The 18,602-nt window shown below is 38.0% G+C and overlaps 1 protein-coding gene across 1 annotated transcript in view; it reads right to left on the reverse strand.

Annotated features, from left to right (window-relative positions):
* Window positions 1-18,602, reverse strand: part of LOC306870736 (ras-specific guanine nucleotide-releasing factor 2-like) — a gene marked incomplete at its 5' end in the record, with an annotated part of 78,886 nt that overhangs the window by 6,000 nt on the left and 54,284 nt on the right. Inside the window, 7 exons of the mRNA XM_079418162.1 lie at window positions 1,496-1,556; window positions 1,692-1,804; window positions 6,193-6,299; window positions 8,505-8,594; window positions 9,997-10,122; window positions 15,261-15,673; window positions 17,000-17,092. Coding sequence (XP_079274288.1) covers window positions 1,496-1,556; window positions 1,692-1,804; window positions 6,193-6,299; window positions 8,505-8,594; window positions 9,997-10,122; window positions 15,261-15,673; window positions 17,000-17,092 — 1,003 coding nt within the window. The remainder of the gene's footprint in view (window positions 1-1,495; window positions 1,557-1,691; window positions 1,805-6,192; window positions 6,300-8,504; window positions 8,595-9,996; window positions 10,123-15,260; window positions 15,674-16,999; window positions 17,093-18,602) is intronic.

Below are 18,602 nucleotides of genomic sequence, written 5' to 3' on the forward strand. Positions count from 1 at the left end.
TACAGTAAATCTGCATATATTATACAGTAAATCTGCATACAGTGCAGATGCTTCTTTTACAATATTAATAAACATGGACTACTCTCATCACATTAAATAATAGCTATTTTTCCTTCACTGCCAATGACGGAACAAGCGAAACTCAACAAATATCACTAGCAGGGCTTTGAAATGTAATAGCATGATCATTTACAATAACACATGGATATTTCAGGCAGGAAATACCCCTGAAAGGCTGTTTAGAGTGTGTTTTTGTGTGCGCTGGCTTTGTTGCATAGAGTTTGCATGTGGAGGACAGCAACAGGCGCTCCGTCTCGCTGTTTCAAGTTGTAATTAGAGTCCTGCTGCTCAGAGATTTGCAGTTTGAACATGTAATTCAGTCCCTGAGCCCGATGCTGCCTCCGAAGCTGCCTCATGAGGCATGCCAAAATCTGCCTTCCCTCTGAGATCTCATCCTTGGGTGGCTGCTCAACAGTGATAAGTGATAAGATATCTTCGGACACATGAGACAGCTGGGCATGGGCGTCTTATATCAAAGTCTTATACAAGCTATGCTTTAAAACAGATTTAAGATTTAAATTCTCATTGGAGGATCCAAGTATGCATGTAAGTATGTCTGTTCCTCCATCCATCTGATCATTCATATTTATTCAAAGATGTGATATAAATTCAAGTATTTCAGCTATTTTAAGGCCACTCATATGCCCCAATGTCCTGATTTAATAGGAAATGACACAAACAGGGACTTTAATGGCATAGAATACATAGATATTAATATTGAGATTCTATAATGGAAAGTGTTCCTAAGAAGTTGGACGCATAGCATTGTCTAAAATGTCTTTGTATGCTGAAGCATCACCCATCAGACTGCCAAACAGAGAAGTGTGATGTGTCACTCCACATAACAGGTTTCCACTGCTCCAGAGTCCAGTGGCAGCATGCTTTACACCTCTCCATCTGACGCCTGGCATTGCACTTGGTGATGTGAGGCTTGCATGCAGCTGCTCAGCTATGGAAACCTATTCCATGAAGCTCTTCCCTCACAGTTTTTGTGCGGACATTTATGCCAGTGGCAGTTTGGAACTCTTCAGCTATGGAATCAGCAGAACGATGGTGACTTTTACATACCATCCACCCACTCTGTGGCAGAGTGATCCCACTCTGTGACTTTACATGACTGTCTTCCGCTTCATGACTGAGTTGCTGCTGTTCCTAAATGCTCCCATTTTCCAAAAATGCCACTTACAGTTGACCGTGGAATATCTAGCAGGGATGAAATTTCACAAACTGACTCACTGCAAAGGTGGCATCCTGTCACAGTGCCACATTTGTGAATGCAGACTGCATGGTTAGGTGCTTTATTTTTATACACCTTTGGTCAGATTGAAACACCTGAATCATGCAATTAAGAGGTGTGTCCCAATACTTTTGAAAGACAACGTAAGCTATTTCTTGTGGTTTATAAACATATGCAAAGGCTATAACTTATCCTCACCATCTGAAGAATGTCTTCAATCTTCAGCTGGGCATCGTCCTGGTCATCTTGAGAAAGGGCACTGGGGAGAAAAAGCCAACTTCCTTTAATGAGCTTTCAAGTTTGCCTTGAAAATACAATCTCAAAAAAGATCTATATTTATACTTAAATGTATACTTTCATTTCATGTGTGAAAGGTTGTGCTTATGTAACCTGCCTTAGTATGTTTGCTGTGGCTTTCCTCTCCTGGGGAAGAAGGTCAGGGTCTCTCAACACCTCCTCTAGCAGGCAGATCACACTCATCTTCAGCTCCCCATTCATTTCAAAGTCCTGAAACCCACCAAACACACACACACACACACACACACACACAGAATCACGATCCACAAACATGAACGATCCATGCATAATTTAAGTAAAGTAAAGCAAAGACTGATGGGTTCACATCCCCAGTAGACCGACATCAACTACTGGGTGAATCTAAATTAATTTCCTTGACATATGACACATTTGTTTTCTTTATTTTAACTAATACAGATTAATCTAATGCAGATTCTGTGCGTAGACTGAAAAATATTACTATCAGTATTTTTGTGTAGATTCTTTCGTAAGCATGTTTTCAAAGAACATATTTTGAATTAAGGATATCAAATAAAAAAAGACAGAGAAATGTAGTCAGATTCCTCTTATGGGGTTAAAAAAAAAAGGTGAATTCAAGAACAGAACGAATCTTAAGGCCCGTTCACACCAAGACTGATAACTATAATTATATTAGTGTCCACACCAGCAGATGATATCGTCTGTTTATTCCAAGCATACACTTGTCTGCCGCTTTAAATTCGCAAGCTCATTATAGCAGGTTTGATTCTGACTGGGTGTCAATGTTTTTCAGCTATAAAACGTTCATCAGCTGGTAAAAATCATTCTGAAAGTGATTCCAACAATATTGTTTCTCTGTGCCTTTTTCATTATAGCTATGGTGTGGACTGCTATTCTTTAATATTGAGAATGACTTTATAGTTCATATTTATAGTTTATAATCATCTTTATAGTTTTTGTCCTTGGTGTGAACAGGCCTTTAAACAATTTGCTTTAAGCTAATTTGTCTTGTTTTAATGATGTTTATATACATTATTTTTTACTGCTAAACAAGAACAAAATACAGATTAATAAAACTATTATGCAGCGTGAAAGTGTTTTAGATTGCACACTCTCCATTAGTGCTCATCAGAGGCTGTAATACCTCAGCTTTACAGTTTCCCAGTGCACTAATCAACAGCTAACCCAGCCTTTCCTCTGTCTCTCTGTGCCTGCAAGCACTGCAGGTGGGTGGCTAATCTCTTGTGTCACAGTTAAAGCATTCTTCAGTTCTGGCTTCATAAAGCCCCGCATCTATTAAACAGTCAGTGTTCTTCACTGTTTTTTCTCCATTCACTTTAGGTTTATTGTTGAAATAATTTGGCCATCGGGACCAAAGCATCCAGCTAGTTTGATCTATCCATGTTCATACCATCTGTGTTTAGAGCACTTTCATCTGCCAGTTTTGAGCTTACTAATAATTCCTGATCCTGACATGAAAAATGTAAATATTCCTCTAAGGGACAGTCATCCAAAATAGCATAAGTGACATGATTTAAACAAACCAATAAATTAGTACATAATATTCAGTGCAGCCTTTCAAATGCAAATGCATAAAGCACTTGAGCGCTTGTACTGTGTTGTTCTCAGAGTATAAGTACTCTTATGTTTGATATGCTAGACTGTAGTTAGCATAATGGGCAACTCACTTGCTTATTCCTGTTATGCAGTACAATTTTATGTCCCCTTTATGCAGTATATGTCTGGATAAAACATTAAAATTACCCTTTTAAAGTTTTTTTTTTACTTTCCTAAGAGATCATTTCCAGATATCTTCCTGCAAATAGAAACTTTAAAACAAAGAAGCAGGACCAGAACGGTTTAACCATTTTTCATGATTTTGTGAGGTTTCTGCACTTATTGGTAAAGTTGGTGGACCATCTTGGACCAGCAAACAAGATACTATGTAACAAAAACCTGCTTAAACTGGTGTGACCTGGCTTTTCCAGAAGGGGCCTTTGAAAATATATTGACTAAATATTAATCTGAATTCAAAAAGTAGTACCAGATAGTATCTGTTTCAGTTTGTCAGTTTGTTTTTGTTATGAAAATGGTATAAGGAGAAAGATAATGTAAACATCTGATAGAGGATGAGAGAGATGAAATGGCAGTGCAGGGTCTCTGGGCTCATTAACAGTGCAGCTGAATTCTCAGTCCTCTTATTCACTTGTGGGGGGTTTCAAAGAGATTCAGCAGCCTGCAATAAACGCTTCTAGGTCCAATAGTGATTTACACTAAATCATACTGTAGCTGGTACCACTTTACTGTGATAACAGTAGATAGCGGCTTATTCCAGTTTTGTCCCTAGAGTAACAAAAAAAAGAAGCCAGTAGTACCATGGTAATGCCATGATTTATTAGACACAGTATCATGTCAGTGTTGTTATTAAAATAATTAATTTTAAAGTTGTAATAAATTAAAATATTAAAGTAAATGTTAGAAACATTAGATACTAGATGAAAAGCAAAAATTAGAAATGTTGCCCTGGCAAACATAAGAATAGAATTTTTATAAATATAAAAGAAAGCTAAATTGAAACAGTGAAAAAAAATCTTACTAAATGATACAACATATATAAATAATACTCAAATAACATTGTATCATAATATATGATATGAATAATAATACTTCGAAGTGCTTTTGAGCAACTGCCTATTATCAGCTGAATATTTCACTTCTCTCCCCAGTATTTGTAAACATTCTTCTTCTCGTGTTTCTCTCATTCGCATCTTTCACCTGTGCAACCATAAAGGTCACTTCTAACAAGCTCTCTCTGTGTGAGTTTGTCAGGCCATTCTTAACCTAAACTGACAAAGGGTTCAAACAGATCAATGCAATTAGCCCACACTTTGCCTTCACTCAAACAAAGTGAAGTAAATGGAAAAATAGCTGCTTATTTCAGAAGGCCATTATGAGAGACTGTTTCCACTGCAGCAGATAATTATGCTGGCTGTGTGTGAGGTCCTGTGACTGTGTGTGTGTACTAGAGTATTGCTTTGAACAGTTGTCAATATTAATGTTATAATATCCCATGCTTTTGAGTCATGAAAAAGTTGGAGTTAATGGGCATAATATTATACAGATCAATATGACGACTATGGCTTTACAGCTGAGAGCAAGCCAAGTACTGCTGAAAATACCTGAATCAATAAGGATACAAGTGTACAGAGAAAAACCATAAGATGCAGTAAGGCCATAAAGCACAGCACACGGTAGATTTGAACATATAGGCCTACCACAATTCATTTAACAATTTCCTCCAACTACCAATGAAACAATATAAAAATAAAATTAAATAAAAATTTTCTGAAAAATTAACTCTCAGGCCACTCAAGATGTAGATTTTGGTGCAGATGTAGAGTTTTTTCTTTATTACATTGCATTACATGTATTGTAAGCACTTACATTACATTACTCACCACTGGATCCTCTGCAGTGAATGGGTGCCATCAGAATGAGTGTCCAAAGAGCAGACAAACACATCACAATAATCCACAAGTAATCTACACGACCCCAGTCCATAAATTAACATCTTGTGATGTGAAAAACTGCATGTTTGTAATGAACAAATCCATCATTCAGATGTTTTTAACTTCAAAGCGTTGCTTCCGGATTAAATACATGTCCTCTATCCATAATATTGCTTTCTCTAGTGAAGAAGTCATGTCATCTAAATCAGGAGAGAGAAATATGTACAGATCAAGCTCTGTTTATGAGCAAAACAGTTCTTTTTTTAAAGATTTATTCTTGGCATGTTTGCATTCGAGTAGTTAGATAGGAAGCAAAGATGGAGAGATAGGGGGGACAGGATCGGGAATTGAGGACTGGAATTGTGTGGATTTGATGTTTGGATTCTTATTCTGATGGCACTCATTCACTCCAGAGGATCAAGTGGTGAGCAAATGATATAATGCAAAATTTCCCCAACCTGTTCTGATGAAGAATCAAATTTTTTAAATGTTAAAAATTACTTTTCCTATTCCAACATAATGTGTACATTCAAAGTCATTTGTATCTCCTTGAATAATGTAACACAGGCTTCCAAGGCTTTCAAAACACTGATCAGCAACATTAACTCAAATAAAGAGTTTGGGGCGAGGCTATCTGTCAGTCCAACCAATGCTAGATGGGCAAATGTTCAAACAATTATTATTCTTTCAAATCCACTTGGTTGGATGCTACTGGCATAGAAATTACACACTTCACCTTTAATAGTCTCTCTTTCAAGAAATGCATTTTGATCCAATATTGGTGTGGTAATTAAGGTTTGGTACTGTTTATGTAAGGTAATTGGTTTCTCTTGTGAAAATAACATGGAAATTGTGAAGAGGTGTTACGCTTCCTCTGCCCTGTAAAATATGAAGCCCGGGGGTTAACCATGTGTTCACAGCTGAAGTCTGGACTAAAATGTATGCTGATAATATATCAGTCTAGCAGCAGGGAAGGAGAAAGAGAGGCTGATGAGGGTGACAACTACTGCTTTAGGTTTGTAGTGACATGAAATGTGTCAGCTGCTGTTCGGTAAGGCGATGTCATTGAAATACAAGCAGCTACAGAAGAACTGATGCTGATGGACAGACCTGTGAGTGTTTGGAGACCCAGTGGCGCAGGACATTCAGGACTCTGTTGGTAGCCGCACGACGTATAATAAACTCCTTGTCACAAGTCCGTTCAGAATTGTTAAAGACTGCAATGGAAAATACACACAGTAAGGGTAATACAAACAGACCTGTAATATCCAGGCTGTCGTTTCAAAATGTAAAACCAATGTGAATATAGATTACATGCTCAACAGCTCATTTACTTAATTTGCAAGGCAATGTACAGTGGGTACGGAAAGTATTCAGACCCCCTTAAATTTTTCACTCTTTGTTATATTGCAGCCATTTGCTAAAATCATTTAAGTTCATTTTTTTCCTCATTAATGTACACACAACACCCCATATTGACAGAAAAACACAAAATTGTTGACATTATTGCAGATTTATTAAAAAAGAAAAACTGAAATATCACATGGTCCTAAGTATTCAGACCCTTTGCTCAGTATTTAGTAGAAGCACCCTTTTGATCTAATACAGCCATGAGTCTTTTTGGGAAAGATGCATCAAGTTTTTCACACCTGGATTTGGGGATCCTCTGCCATTCCTCCTTGCAGATCCTCTCCAGTTCTGTCAGGTTGGATGGTAAACGTTGGTGGACAGCCATTTTTAGGTCTCTCCAGAGATGCTCAATTGGGTTTAAGTCAGGGCTCTGGCTGGGCCATTCAAGAACAGTCACGGAGTTGTTGTGAAGCCACTCCTTCGTTATTTTAGCTGTGTGTTTAGAGTCATTGTCTTGTTGGAAGGTAAACCTTCGGCCCAGTCTGAGGTCCTGAGCACTCTGGAGAAGGTTTTCGTCCAGGATATCCCTGTACTTGGCCGCATTCATCTTTCCCTCGATTGCAACCAGTCGTCCTGTCCCTGCAGCTGAAAAACACCCCCACAGCATGATGCTGCCACCACTATGCTTCACTGTTGGGACTGTATTGGACAGGTGATGAGCAGTGCCTGGTTTTCTCCACACATACCGCTTAGAATTAAGGCCAAAAAGTTCTATCTTGGTCTCATCAGACCAGAGAATCTTATTTCTCACCATCTTGGAGTCCTTCAGGTGTTTTTTAGCAAACTCCATGCGGGCTTTCATGTGTCTTGCACTGAGGAGAGGCTTCCGTCGGGCCACTCTGCCATAAAGCCCCGACTGGTGGAGGGCTGCAGTGATGGTTGACTTTCTACAACTTTCTCCCATCTCCCGACTGCATCTCTGGAGCTCAACCACAGTGATCTTTGGGTTCTTCTTTACCTCTCTCACCAAGGCTCTTCTCCCCCGATAGCTCAGTTTGGCCGGACGGCCAGCTCTAGGAAGGGTTCTGGTCGTCCCAAACGTCTTCCATTTAAGGATTATGGAGGCCACTGTGCTCTTAGGAACCTTAAGTGCAGCAGAAATTTTTTTGTAACCTTGGCCAGATCTGTGCCTTACCACAATTCTGTCTCTGAGCTCTTCAGGCAATTCCTTTGACCTCATGATTCTCATTTGCTCTGACATGCACTGTGAGCTGTAAGGTCTTATATAGACAGGTGTGTGGCTTTCCTAATCAAGTCCAGTCAGTATAATCAAACACAGCTGGACTCAAATGAAGGTGTAGAACCCTCTCAAGGATGATCAGAAGAAATGGACAGCATCTGAGTTAAATATATGAGTGTCACAGCAAAGGGTCTGAATACTTATGACCATGTGATATTTCAGTTTTTCTTTTTTAATAAATCTGCAAAAATGTCAACAATTCTGTGTTTTTCTGTCAATATGGGGTGCTGTGTGTACATTAATGAGGAAAAAAATGAACTTAAATGATTTTAGCAAATGGCTGCAATATAACAAAGAGTGAAAATTTAAGGGGGTCTGAATACTTTCCATACCCACTGTATATAGCCTATAATAAAGTATCCATTTTTTTTTCACATTTTAGACACATTCAGAGCAAACCCTTTAATATTTTCACAATTTGTTATTCTGATACCATAAAAGTACTAATGCAATTCTGATGGTATTTAGTAGGATGAGAGAATGTTATGCAGGTAAGAGGATTAGTTTTTTGACAATTTAATCTAAGCAAATTATTCCTTAATTCAACATGTAAATCTTGAGCCTGCTATTCCTGTTATGATTTGAAATACTCTGCTGATGCTGAAAAAGCTAACAGAGCTGCAGAAACTGCAACAGCTTTATGTGTAAAGTGAATTTCAATTTTAAGTGAATTTGTGAACACAGTAGTAGAGGGTCTACAGCATTCTGAGGCAAAGGGCAAAGCATATGAATCTGTGCGCTTCTCTTGGGTTGTGTCAGTGGTGCAGTGTACCTGGAGGGCTGCTGTGTCCAGCTGCTGCTGTGGCGATAGCAAACGCAGAGGCTGGAGAAACAGAGCAGCGCGAGTTCTCAGCTGACTGGACTAGAAAAAATAATACGGAGAACAGATTTAACAATGACCATTTAAAAAAAAAACTGAATCGGCCAAAAAGGGTGATGGCGCCTACAAAGAATCAAGTCGCTCAAAAATTCTCTCATTATTTACTCACTCTTGAGTCATTTTATCCATGGAACACAGAGAATCCAATAGTTTATTTATTTATTGGTTTTTAGGTTGGACCTCAATAACATCAAATGTCATTGAATCCCAAGTGTCTCATAACCACACGGCATGATGTCAAACCTGCACCATATCCATCATATTTGGTGAATCAATTTGCTGAATAATGGCTTAATTTTCAGTCTCTTCATCACACAAAATTATAGGATGAACAACTTTATTGAACTACTTTTAAAGTATTTTTATCCATTGTAGCTTGCTAGCTCTTGATCTCCATGGACTTATTGTATAGAAAATACTAATGTTAATACCATTTCAAAATTAATTTTTAGCGTGTGTTCCACTGGAAAAAAACAGCATACAGGTTTAGAATTACATTATGGTAAGTAAATAATGACAGAATTTACCCTTGACTTCCTCAGTGGACGTGTAGTACAGTATGTACTGTACGTGTAGCAACGCCATAGTTATGTCATAACCAGTCCTTTTGACAATCTGGTCATACTTCAAAATGACAGACATTTTTGCAAAAATTCCCCCTTTATTCAGCCAGTAACTGAGTGAACATATGGAAAGAGCTTTTCATGGAAGCTGAGAGAGCAGACGCAGTTATAAACCATATACTGTATATATCTACAGCTAATTGCTTATGTTGAACAAAATGAAGATGCTAATGATACCCAATGCAAACAGTCTGGATGGAACAACAGCTGCACCAATCAGAGCCAATTATGTGCTGGTGGAAGTCCCATATAATTTACTCCTGTCCCAAATCTCCCCATTTATGGCTTAATTTAATGTCATCCAAGCACAATATTTGACTGTCTGTGACTGTGGCCATTTAGTTACAGAACTGGAATTTATGGAGGAATGCACTGAGTATCATTTGATAGAGGAACCATCAGGAATGTCACATGCTTTCTACTCTAAAATGCAAATTGAAAATATTAGACACATAAAACTGATCTAAGACTAGTATAAAAGCAACTTTGTGTTCCATTGGCTATTTAATACATGCAATAGGACTTCACAAAGTTATCTACAGTCGAGCTTTATTTTATTAAATTATAGTCAAATCTTCATTTACACTGCCTCATTGTACGGAAAAATCAACAATATTGGAATGAAAGTGTTTCATTCACAGAAGTATCTATATTTCTCTCGGAAAGTCATAACTTGCCACTGTGTTTGACTCTATAGTTGTTCCCGTAAGAGGCCTGCACTGCCAAGGGAGCCGAATACAAACAGACATGTGCACGCTTACCTCCTGACTGTCTGTAGCGGAGGTGGCGTGGAGTGGAGGGTGAGCGGCAGGGAGAGATTTCTCCTGGTTCACTGCCTTGTGGCGACTCTGGAATAAATTTGTCCAAAGATACTGACTCCAGCACAGCTGAGGGGAAAGTCAGACCCTTTATTAAAATGGATAGAACCCCTCCTTGAAAAATGAATGGTTTTAGGGCAACAACTCTACAAGAAAAAGAGCAGGGAGCAGGGAACAGCAAATAACTATTGCCAGGGAGTGGCTATAGGTGGCTTAGGTCGTTGATACAGTGATATGAGATGCATGATGGTTACATACTGGCACAAGTAAAAAAAAAAAAGTAAACTCTAAGCAGGGTTATTACACGGCCTTGCATTCTTTTAAAAGAATTCTGCCAAATTTTGCCTAATTTCCATGCTTATCAGTGTTTGGATGCCGTAAAAAACCCACTGATGCAGCAGAAAACATCTGGGACATGTTTGCTTTTTCTTCCGTCACTATTTCTAACTTTAAAATTGGAGTAGGCATAATAAACAGGCATAATAGGCACAAATGGGAATCGTTCATACATGTAAAAACTGTCAGAGAATTGACCAAACAGCTGTACCCTGGCTCAGAGGAAGATAGGAACCATGCCTTTGTGTCATTTTTTTGGTGATTAATGGATGATACTAGACTTCATCGCCTTATGAAAAGGCTGAAAGGGAAAATGCTACAAAAAACTGTTAGAAACTGTGATGCACTACAGCAAAACAGGCACAATTTTTTTGGAATCATCATCCCAAAATTAATTAAAATAATAAATAAATAAAATGTTGGATTTCATTCAGTATGATGCAGGGCGCTGTTATAGTTAACCAAAACTAAAACCATAGAAAAATGTTACTTGAAATTAAATAAACGTTAACTTAAATGAAATAAAATAAAAACAGTTCTCGTTTTCATTTAATTTAACTTGATGTACTAAAATAACTATTACTTAAATTAAGTTTTATAACCAAGCTATAGACTATATAGACATATTTAAAGCTAATAAACTAAAAATAACAAATAAAATAAATTCATTGTGACTAACATTAAAATTAAAATGGAAAATATAAAAATAAAAAGTAATTCAAACTATTAATAAAAACTAAAATAATACCTCAATCTGCTAAAATAACACTACCCCTATGCATATACGATATTCTGGTCCAGAAATACAATTGGAAACATACTGTATGTAAGCAAATTATGTTTTGCCTGGTTTATGACAGACATTGATATAATACTTTGGGCTAGCAGTTTGTAACAAGGTACATCTGTGACAGAAAAATATTAATCGACAATAAATCCTCTATGTAGGCTCTCTCAAAACATTTGACTTCTATAAACGCAGAAAAACTCAAAATGACAGTAAAATCGAAAACAATAAAATAATCGTATAATTATTATTTTTTTTCTTCAAGTGAGACATTGATTGGACTGTGATACAAAAACAAACCAGAAGAGATCCTCATAGCAGGTTTAGTGTGGCTCATCTGATGCAGTGTTAAAGCTTACTATTAGTGCTAATGGTTCACAATAAGAACTCAGAATGTGGTGGATTTTTAGAAGAAAGAGGGGATAACAATACAAGCACATCTCTTTAAACAAGCAAGAAGCAAACTAGTAGTTCACACACCACACATCCTAACCAAAGTCACTCAAAGATGTCCATTTCCAATAAAAAAATTGATCCTTTGAATGTTTCTGAATAAAGCAAGCGCTTTATCATTTGGTTGAGTTTCAAACATGCCTGCTTCTGCCAGTATAACCACAAAATTATGGGTGTTTCGCCAAATATCTCAAGTCTTCTGTTTTGCATTAAGGAGGCACACAATGCAAGAATGTTTGCACTTTATTTGCGCGTGGATTTTATGTGGAGACAGGAGAATGTTGGTGAGACTAATAGCCTATAAAAGAAAATAACACATTTGTTTGGCCGTCAAGTTATCATAATGAAGTAGTTTTCAATGTTATTTGGAGCAGCTACAGATATCTTTCCCACAATATTCACTATGCCAGCAACTTCTGGGAGTAGATGAAATTATGCTTTTAAAAAAGCAAAAGCCAGCTAATGAAGTTCATATATATGAACATCCGTATTACCATCCAGCCAGTGTGTTGACCTATTTCCAACATCCCACCACTGCTCTATTCCAAAACCTAGTACGCTGCCAACAAAAGCATCATAGGCATGCACCCAATGCGAAAACTTTTAAAATAAAAAATCTTAATTATACTTAATTAGATACCTTGTTTTAGCCATATTATAATCCTCTCATGTAACCTTCCTTGAAAAGGCAGTGCCAAAATGCATTGTGATAAGCTCAGTGAAAAAGTCCAAGGATGAAGCAAGATAAATTTTCATTTGAAATGATAAAGAATTCACTCAGTGCTGAACAGTATAATCAAGTATAAAAAGTATATGACTTTAGTGTACTTATAAATGACCAAACATTTGTGTGCAGTAGGGCTGTCCTCGACTAAGGATTTTTCTGGTCGACTAGTTGAAAAAAAATATTTTTTATGTCTGTAAGGTAAAGATATACACAGAGTTTCGCACTCAAGTTCACAGACCGAGACGGCAAAAAGCGCATCATGTACGCTTTCATTATTTTACAAAAGCACGATTTGTTTTTATTGTGAGTGCAAACAAATAAACGTAGAGTCTTTACAGATTTGAAAGATGTATTATTCTTATCTGTATGACCAAAAAAGACCAGGGCCCGTATTCATAAAGATTCTAAGAATCCTCTCAGAAAACTCTTAATTTAGCTTAAAAACTTACGTAGGAGTCTTAGCTTAAGAGCGATTCAGGTCCGATCTGAGAGCAACTCTGAGTAAGGAAAAGACAAAAACTGTCATCTTAGAGAGGAGGCGGGGTTGACCCCGTTGCTATGTATGACACAATCTTTTGAAGACTGTGATTGGTTGGTTGTCAAGAAGGAAATAAAAGAGTGCTTTTAAGAGTATGGTATATTATAAGCCTTCACTTTGAAATTACAGGCGGAATTTTTCCTCTCGCTCTTTCTCACACACACACACACACACACACATTATATATGTATATATATTCTTTATTTTTTATTTAGCATGCTGTCATACTTAGAGCCGGTGGCGCACCTCCATCGGGGGGCATTTAAATTTCTAGGGGGGGGCACAAATCACATTGTGTGTGTGTGTCGGGGGGCTGGGGGGGCTGCAATCTGTGATCTCGTGCAGTTGCTGATGCTCGCTAAAGCGTGCAATCGCATTATGTGCGCTGTTTTATCGGTACTTTCGCTTTCAAAATCGATCGCGTTCAGCAAGGAGAGGAGAGGATGGAAAGTGGGGGGCACAGTAACTCGTTTGGGCGCCTTGGCACCGGCCCTGCATATTTACTGTGTTTTATAGGAAATGAACAGAGACATATAAGCCTAATAAGTGCTGTAACAGACCCAAATCATCACTGCTGCATAGTTGCATTTTTCCAGTTGCCAAATATTTTAATGTAGTGATTTCTGGCGCTATGGCAATTCTGCGCAGTGTCTGAGATGTTAGCATGTCTTTAATAAGATCAGTCACAAACATGATCCCTGCACGAACTAATGTGTAGTGGTCTTATTAACTCACTGTCATGCATTGTGTGCAACACATTTCTTCTCCCTCTTCATTTTCGTCCATTTTCTCCACTGCTAAAGAAACTCTTAAGCCCCTTAAAAGTCCTCGTCCATACTCCTAACAAGTTTGACCTTAAGACCTCTTATAAGGGTTAAGATGCTTTCTGAATTAATTTTTTCTTTACTATGATTTTTTTCTTTAATTTTAAGAGTAAACGCCCACATTTCTAAGAATTTTCTTAGAATTTTGTCACTAGGAGCTACTTTTTGCATTAAAATTCTTCATGAATACGGGCCCAGTATTTTAGGATCCATCTGTCCTGCAGTGAGCGCTATTCTTCAGACACACTCGGCACAGACACAAGAGCGCACATTTCTCTAGGTTAACATTAGATTGAGCAGCCATGTAAAGTTGCTAATACTTACATATTTCAGATGATAAGCCATATTTGAGGTAGATGAATGATAGTGGAGCGTTTGGATGTCCTGCCTGATGTACTGTATTATCATAGACTAACCGTTAACGATCTGTTAGTCACAGACTGCGTGACTTCGCCTGTGGATTTTTTTTTTCTGCGACTAAGCGACTAATACAATTTTGGTCGACAAAGTCTCTTCTGGTAGCCCTAGTCTGCACTATATATTTTTATTATTTTTATGTGTTGCAATGTTAGCTTAGCAATATGCCAACACCAAACTGGTGTGCAACAGTGCCCATGCTTTTTTTTTTTACCTGCTTTTGTCCCAAAAGTATTTTTCCCGTTGGGATTTTTTTTTAAAAGAGGCTTTGATAAACCTTATTACCTTGCCTTATAGCCATGAACCAAACCAACCAGTGAAGAGGTGAATTACAAAATGACAAACTTTGAAACGTTTTTGAAAATCGGACAAAAAGACTCAATGGCTTTAATGGGGGAAAGAGCTACAATACAATGAAGCACTGCAAATGGCATAATCAAACTAAAAACATTTTTATCCCTAGAGACAACTGATTTAAAGATGTTGATCTTCATGTGATGCTTCATGGGAGTGTTCTTTTGACACAATTTGCTTGTTTAGATTCTCTGAATTGTGGAGGTTTTTTGTAGAATCATAGGTTACAGTTTTTCACCTAAACTTCTGTTGTTGAACACGATTATTTAAAAAAAATAAGTTGGAAAAAATGTGGACTGATGACCTAAACAAAAGTAAGTACCATTAATTAACAACCTTAGCTTGTAGCTAACAATAGGTTTGCCTTTAATGGTTTATAACAGGGGTGCCCAGTTCTATTCCTGCATATCTACTGTCCTGCAAAGTTCAGCTCCAACCCTAATCAAACACAACAGAATCAGATAATTAAGATCTTCAGGAGCATTTGATCATTACAGACAAGTGTGTTGGATTAGGGTTGGATCTGAACTCTGTAGGTAGATCTCCACGAACAGGATTGGGCATCCCTGGTTTATAATTTAAAAATCCCTATAGAGAAAATGAAAGGGATGTTTACTTCCGGAAGCCAACTGTTAGATTTTGACTTCAGTCATGTGTATGCTTCCAAATTATGAGGTTCCATTTCAGTGGACACCATGGAAGGCCCCTACTGAAGGACAGGGGAACTCTATAGGTTTTAAAATAGAAAGAGAAAAAGTATTTTCTGCTCACCTCTCCTGATGCTGCGACGCAGTTTACCGCAGAGGGCATCGATTCGCGGCACCTCTGCATTCTCATCCAGAGCTCCAGGGCTCTGTTCGGGGGAGGATGGACTTTGTCCACGGCCGAGATCCAAAGGGGGCTTGTTGTTGTTGTTGTTGGACGGTGGCGGTGAGATGGTGGGGTTGGCAGAGGTTGGACTACTGGCTGCAGAGGACGAGGTCGTGGACAGATCCAGGATGCCTACTTTTGAGCCAATAGGGGAATTAAGAGAAAGTTTCCTGGTGCGAACCGGAGAGGAAGTACGGGAGGGGATGGAGAGAGGTGGAGGAGATGAGAACTTGCGACACAGTCTGGGGGATTTGTCATTTACATGGTCCCCGCTGCGGTTGTTCTGGTTGGTGGCAAAGAAAAGCTCCAGGGATCTGAGAACATTGAAAGATAGGGCATAAATGGCAGAGCAACACTGGCACATCTCTCATGTTCTGTTCACCGTACTTGCATGCCCCACTAAACACACTTGTCAAATAGTTTCTGGGATGCATTCTGGAAATAAGGAATATTGATAGCAGCTTTCAGAAATTGAGAAAACAGCAGTAACAAAGCAGGAAAACATTGCAAGATGTAAAATCTGCAATGGATGATAGCATTTGTGCAAGTGCAGAAGTTTTGAGAATCCAGGATTTAAAGGGGTCATGAACTGAGAAAACCAAAATTCCCTTGATCTTTTGACATATAAGAGGTCACTGTACTATAAAAACATCCTGTAAGTTTCAAAACTCAAAACTTTCTCATTAGTCTAAAAACAGCTTATATTGACGCCAATCTGTTGTGGAAAGTATGATGTAATAGTGTTGCCTCCTCAGAAGATCAACATCTGCTTCTACATCGCTGCCTGTTTAGCCCCGCCCACCGATTCAAGCACGTAGTGTAAATAACGCAGGTATACGCAGAAACCAAACGATAAAGATGGCTCCGAAGACAACAAGTCGCTGTTCATTGCCAAGTTGTGGAAAAACAGTCTTTGCATTGCCTTCCTTCTGATCCCAACGTTAGGAAAGAGTGAATGAACTTTATTTTTAATGAAGTTCCAGACCACATCAGTAAGAATTCGTTTTTTTTTTGTTTACTTCATTTTACCACAGATTCGTTTACAAACAAGGCGCAATTCGACGTGGGATTTTCAGAAAGATTGAAACTAAAAGATGATGTTGTGTCAGCTATAGTGGATCTGACTTTAATGTCGCAACACACAAGTGTGAGTAACTGTTTTTATGACGTGGTCACTATTGCTTTGTCTGATCGTTTGATATGAGTATTTATGTGTTTTAACCTAAATCACAGCAGCATCCATCTGTGAAGGACGTAGACTGTCAAACATACACAACTGTTAGCCAATCATAGCAGTGGACGTTTACTTACAAGTCTACAATCCACCATGCCTATTCAAACAGACCGTTCAGATGAAGGGGCTCAAAAACAGGAAAGAAAATGGCCTATTACTTCTAAATTATGTTTTTTTTATGTAAAAATCTTGATAACATTATAAGTGGACCTCAGAGAACAGTGCAAAATAAAAAACAGAGGCAGTTCATGACCCCTTTAATAAAATCAAATATTTGTAACTTCCAAAAAAGAGGATAAAGATTCCCAAAAATAAAGACAAGCAGAGTGGAAAATGTGAGGATACACACTAGAAGAAAATGGACAGAGATAAAAGTGAATGGGTAACAGAGAGATGGGTTTGTTACTTTGACTGATCCAGTGCTATCTTCTTGATCTTCAGGCTGTAGTCTGGGCAGATGGATGTAATGGACAAGCGGTCAAATGAGTGATACTGGACCCTGTGTGACAGCAAAGTAGGTGTGGGGATGAGGAACATCAGAGACAACACATTAAACGTCACATCACTCACAATGACCACAAACATCTGCACATGAGGTACACAGGCTTCTGCACAAGCATACTGAACATTCAAGGAAAATGGAGGAGGAAAAGTTGAGCACTTTAAGGCTTTCTGAACTACTTTTTAGGTAAAGGTTACCAAAAGTGCACCAATTTAACTTGGCAGAACACCTGCTTTTGGAACAAAACATATTCTTGTATGCAGAGATAAATGTCCTACTCACTCTCGCTCACAGCAGTGCTTTAGACACATACACCTAGTGGTTTCTTACACATATTTCTATCACACAGAGCATTTGAGTGTGAATATATGGTATTATTTCAAAAGGATTTGACAGGCCACAATGTAGAAAACTGACTATGATCCAACAAGTTTCCAGAGACAAGCTATTTGCCTGTCTACACAAAATATAAAACTGCTGTGTGACGTAAGACAGTTATAGCCATTCAGAAGATATTTATGTGGAGCAGGACCAGTGAGATCTCTCTATGGGCACTTTAAATGTGATTTCTTCTCAGGGTACTTTAAATATAATTTCTGATTTCTTTGACTATAGAATTGGCTGTAATCTACTGGCTAAAGTATATTGAATATATACAACTGCAATTTTTTTATTAAAGTTATTATTAAAGAGTGTCTCTGATTAAAACTTCAGAAGTAAGTTTAGCTTAATGTAGCTAAAAATACATTGTATGGGTCAAAATTATTGATTTTTCTTTTATGCCAAAAATCAATAGGTTATTAAGTGAAGATCATGCTCCATGAAGATATTTTGCAAATTTCCAACCGTAAATATATCAAAACAAAATTTTTTATACATTTGATTCATTTAAACAGATAGTTCACACAAAATAAAAATTCTGTTATTAATTACTCACCCTCATGTCGTTCTAAATCCGTACGACCTCCGTTAATCTTCGGAACACAAATTAAGATATTTTTGATGCATTCTGAGGCCATACGGGCCATTTTTATGGGATGTGTCCTTGCCAGGATTTCTATATTGCCTAAAATATCCAGGTTTTGGCTGTTTGCACTGTGCAGGTAGATTATTGTGTGATATTCTTGAGAGCTATAGAGAGCAGAGCAGACCGGTCTTTTTTGATCGGTGCGCAGCAACGCTTCAAGTCAAACGAACGAACAAACATGTGCGCATATTTACATCCCTTTGATCGTTCTCTATAGATCTCACCTTCTCACGCGCAGCGCCACGATTGGTCAATTATGTACAATACCTGCATGTTATTGGTCAAACTACTTTGGATGATTTAGGCAATATTAAAATCCTGGCCAGGACGTGTCCCATATGAATGGCACATATGGCCACCCTAGTCAGAGAGCTCTCAGAATGCATAAAAAATATCTTAATTTGTGTTCCAAAGATGAACGGAGGTCTTACAAGTTTAGAATGACATGAGGATGAGTAAATAATGACAGAATTTAAATTT

This window comes from Barbus barbus (assembly GCF_936440315.1).
Source record: "Barbus barbus genome assembly, chromosome: 6".
Classification (NCBI taxonomy): Eukaryota; Metazoa; Chordata; class Actinopteri; order Cypriniformes; family Cyprinidae; genus Barbus; species Barbus barbus.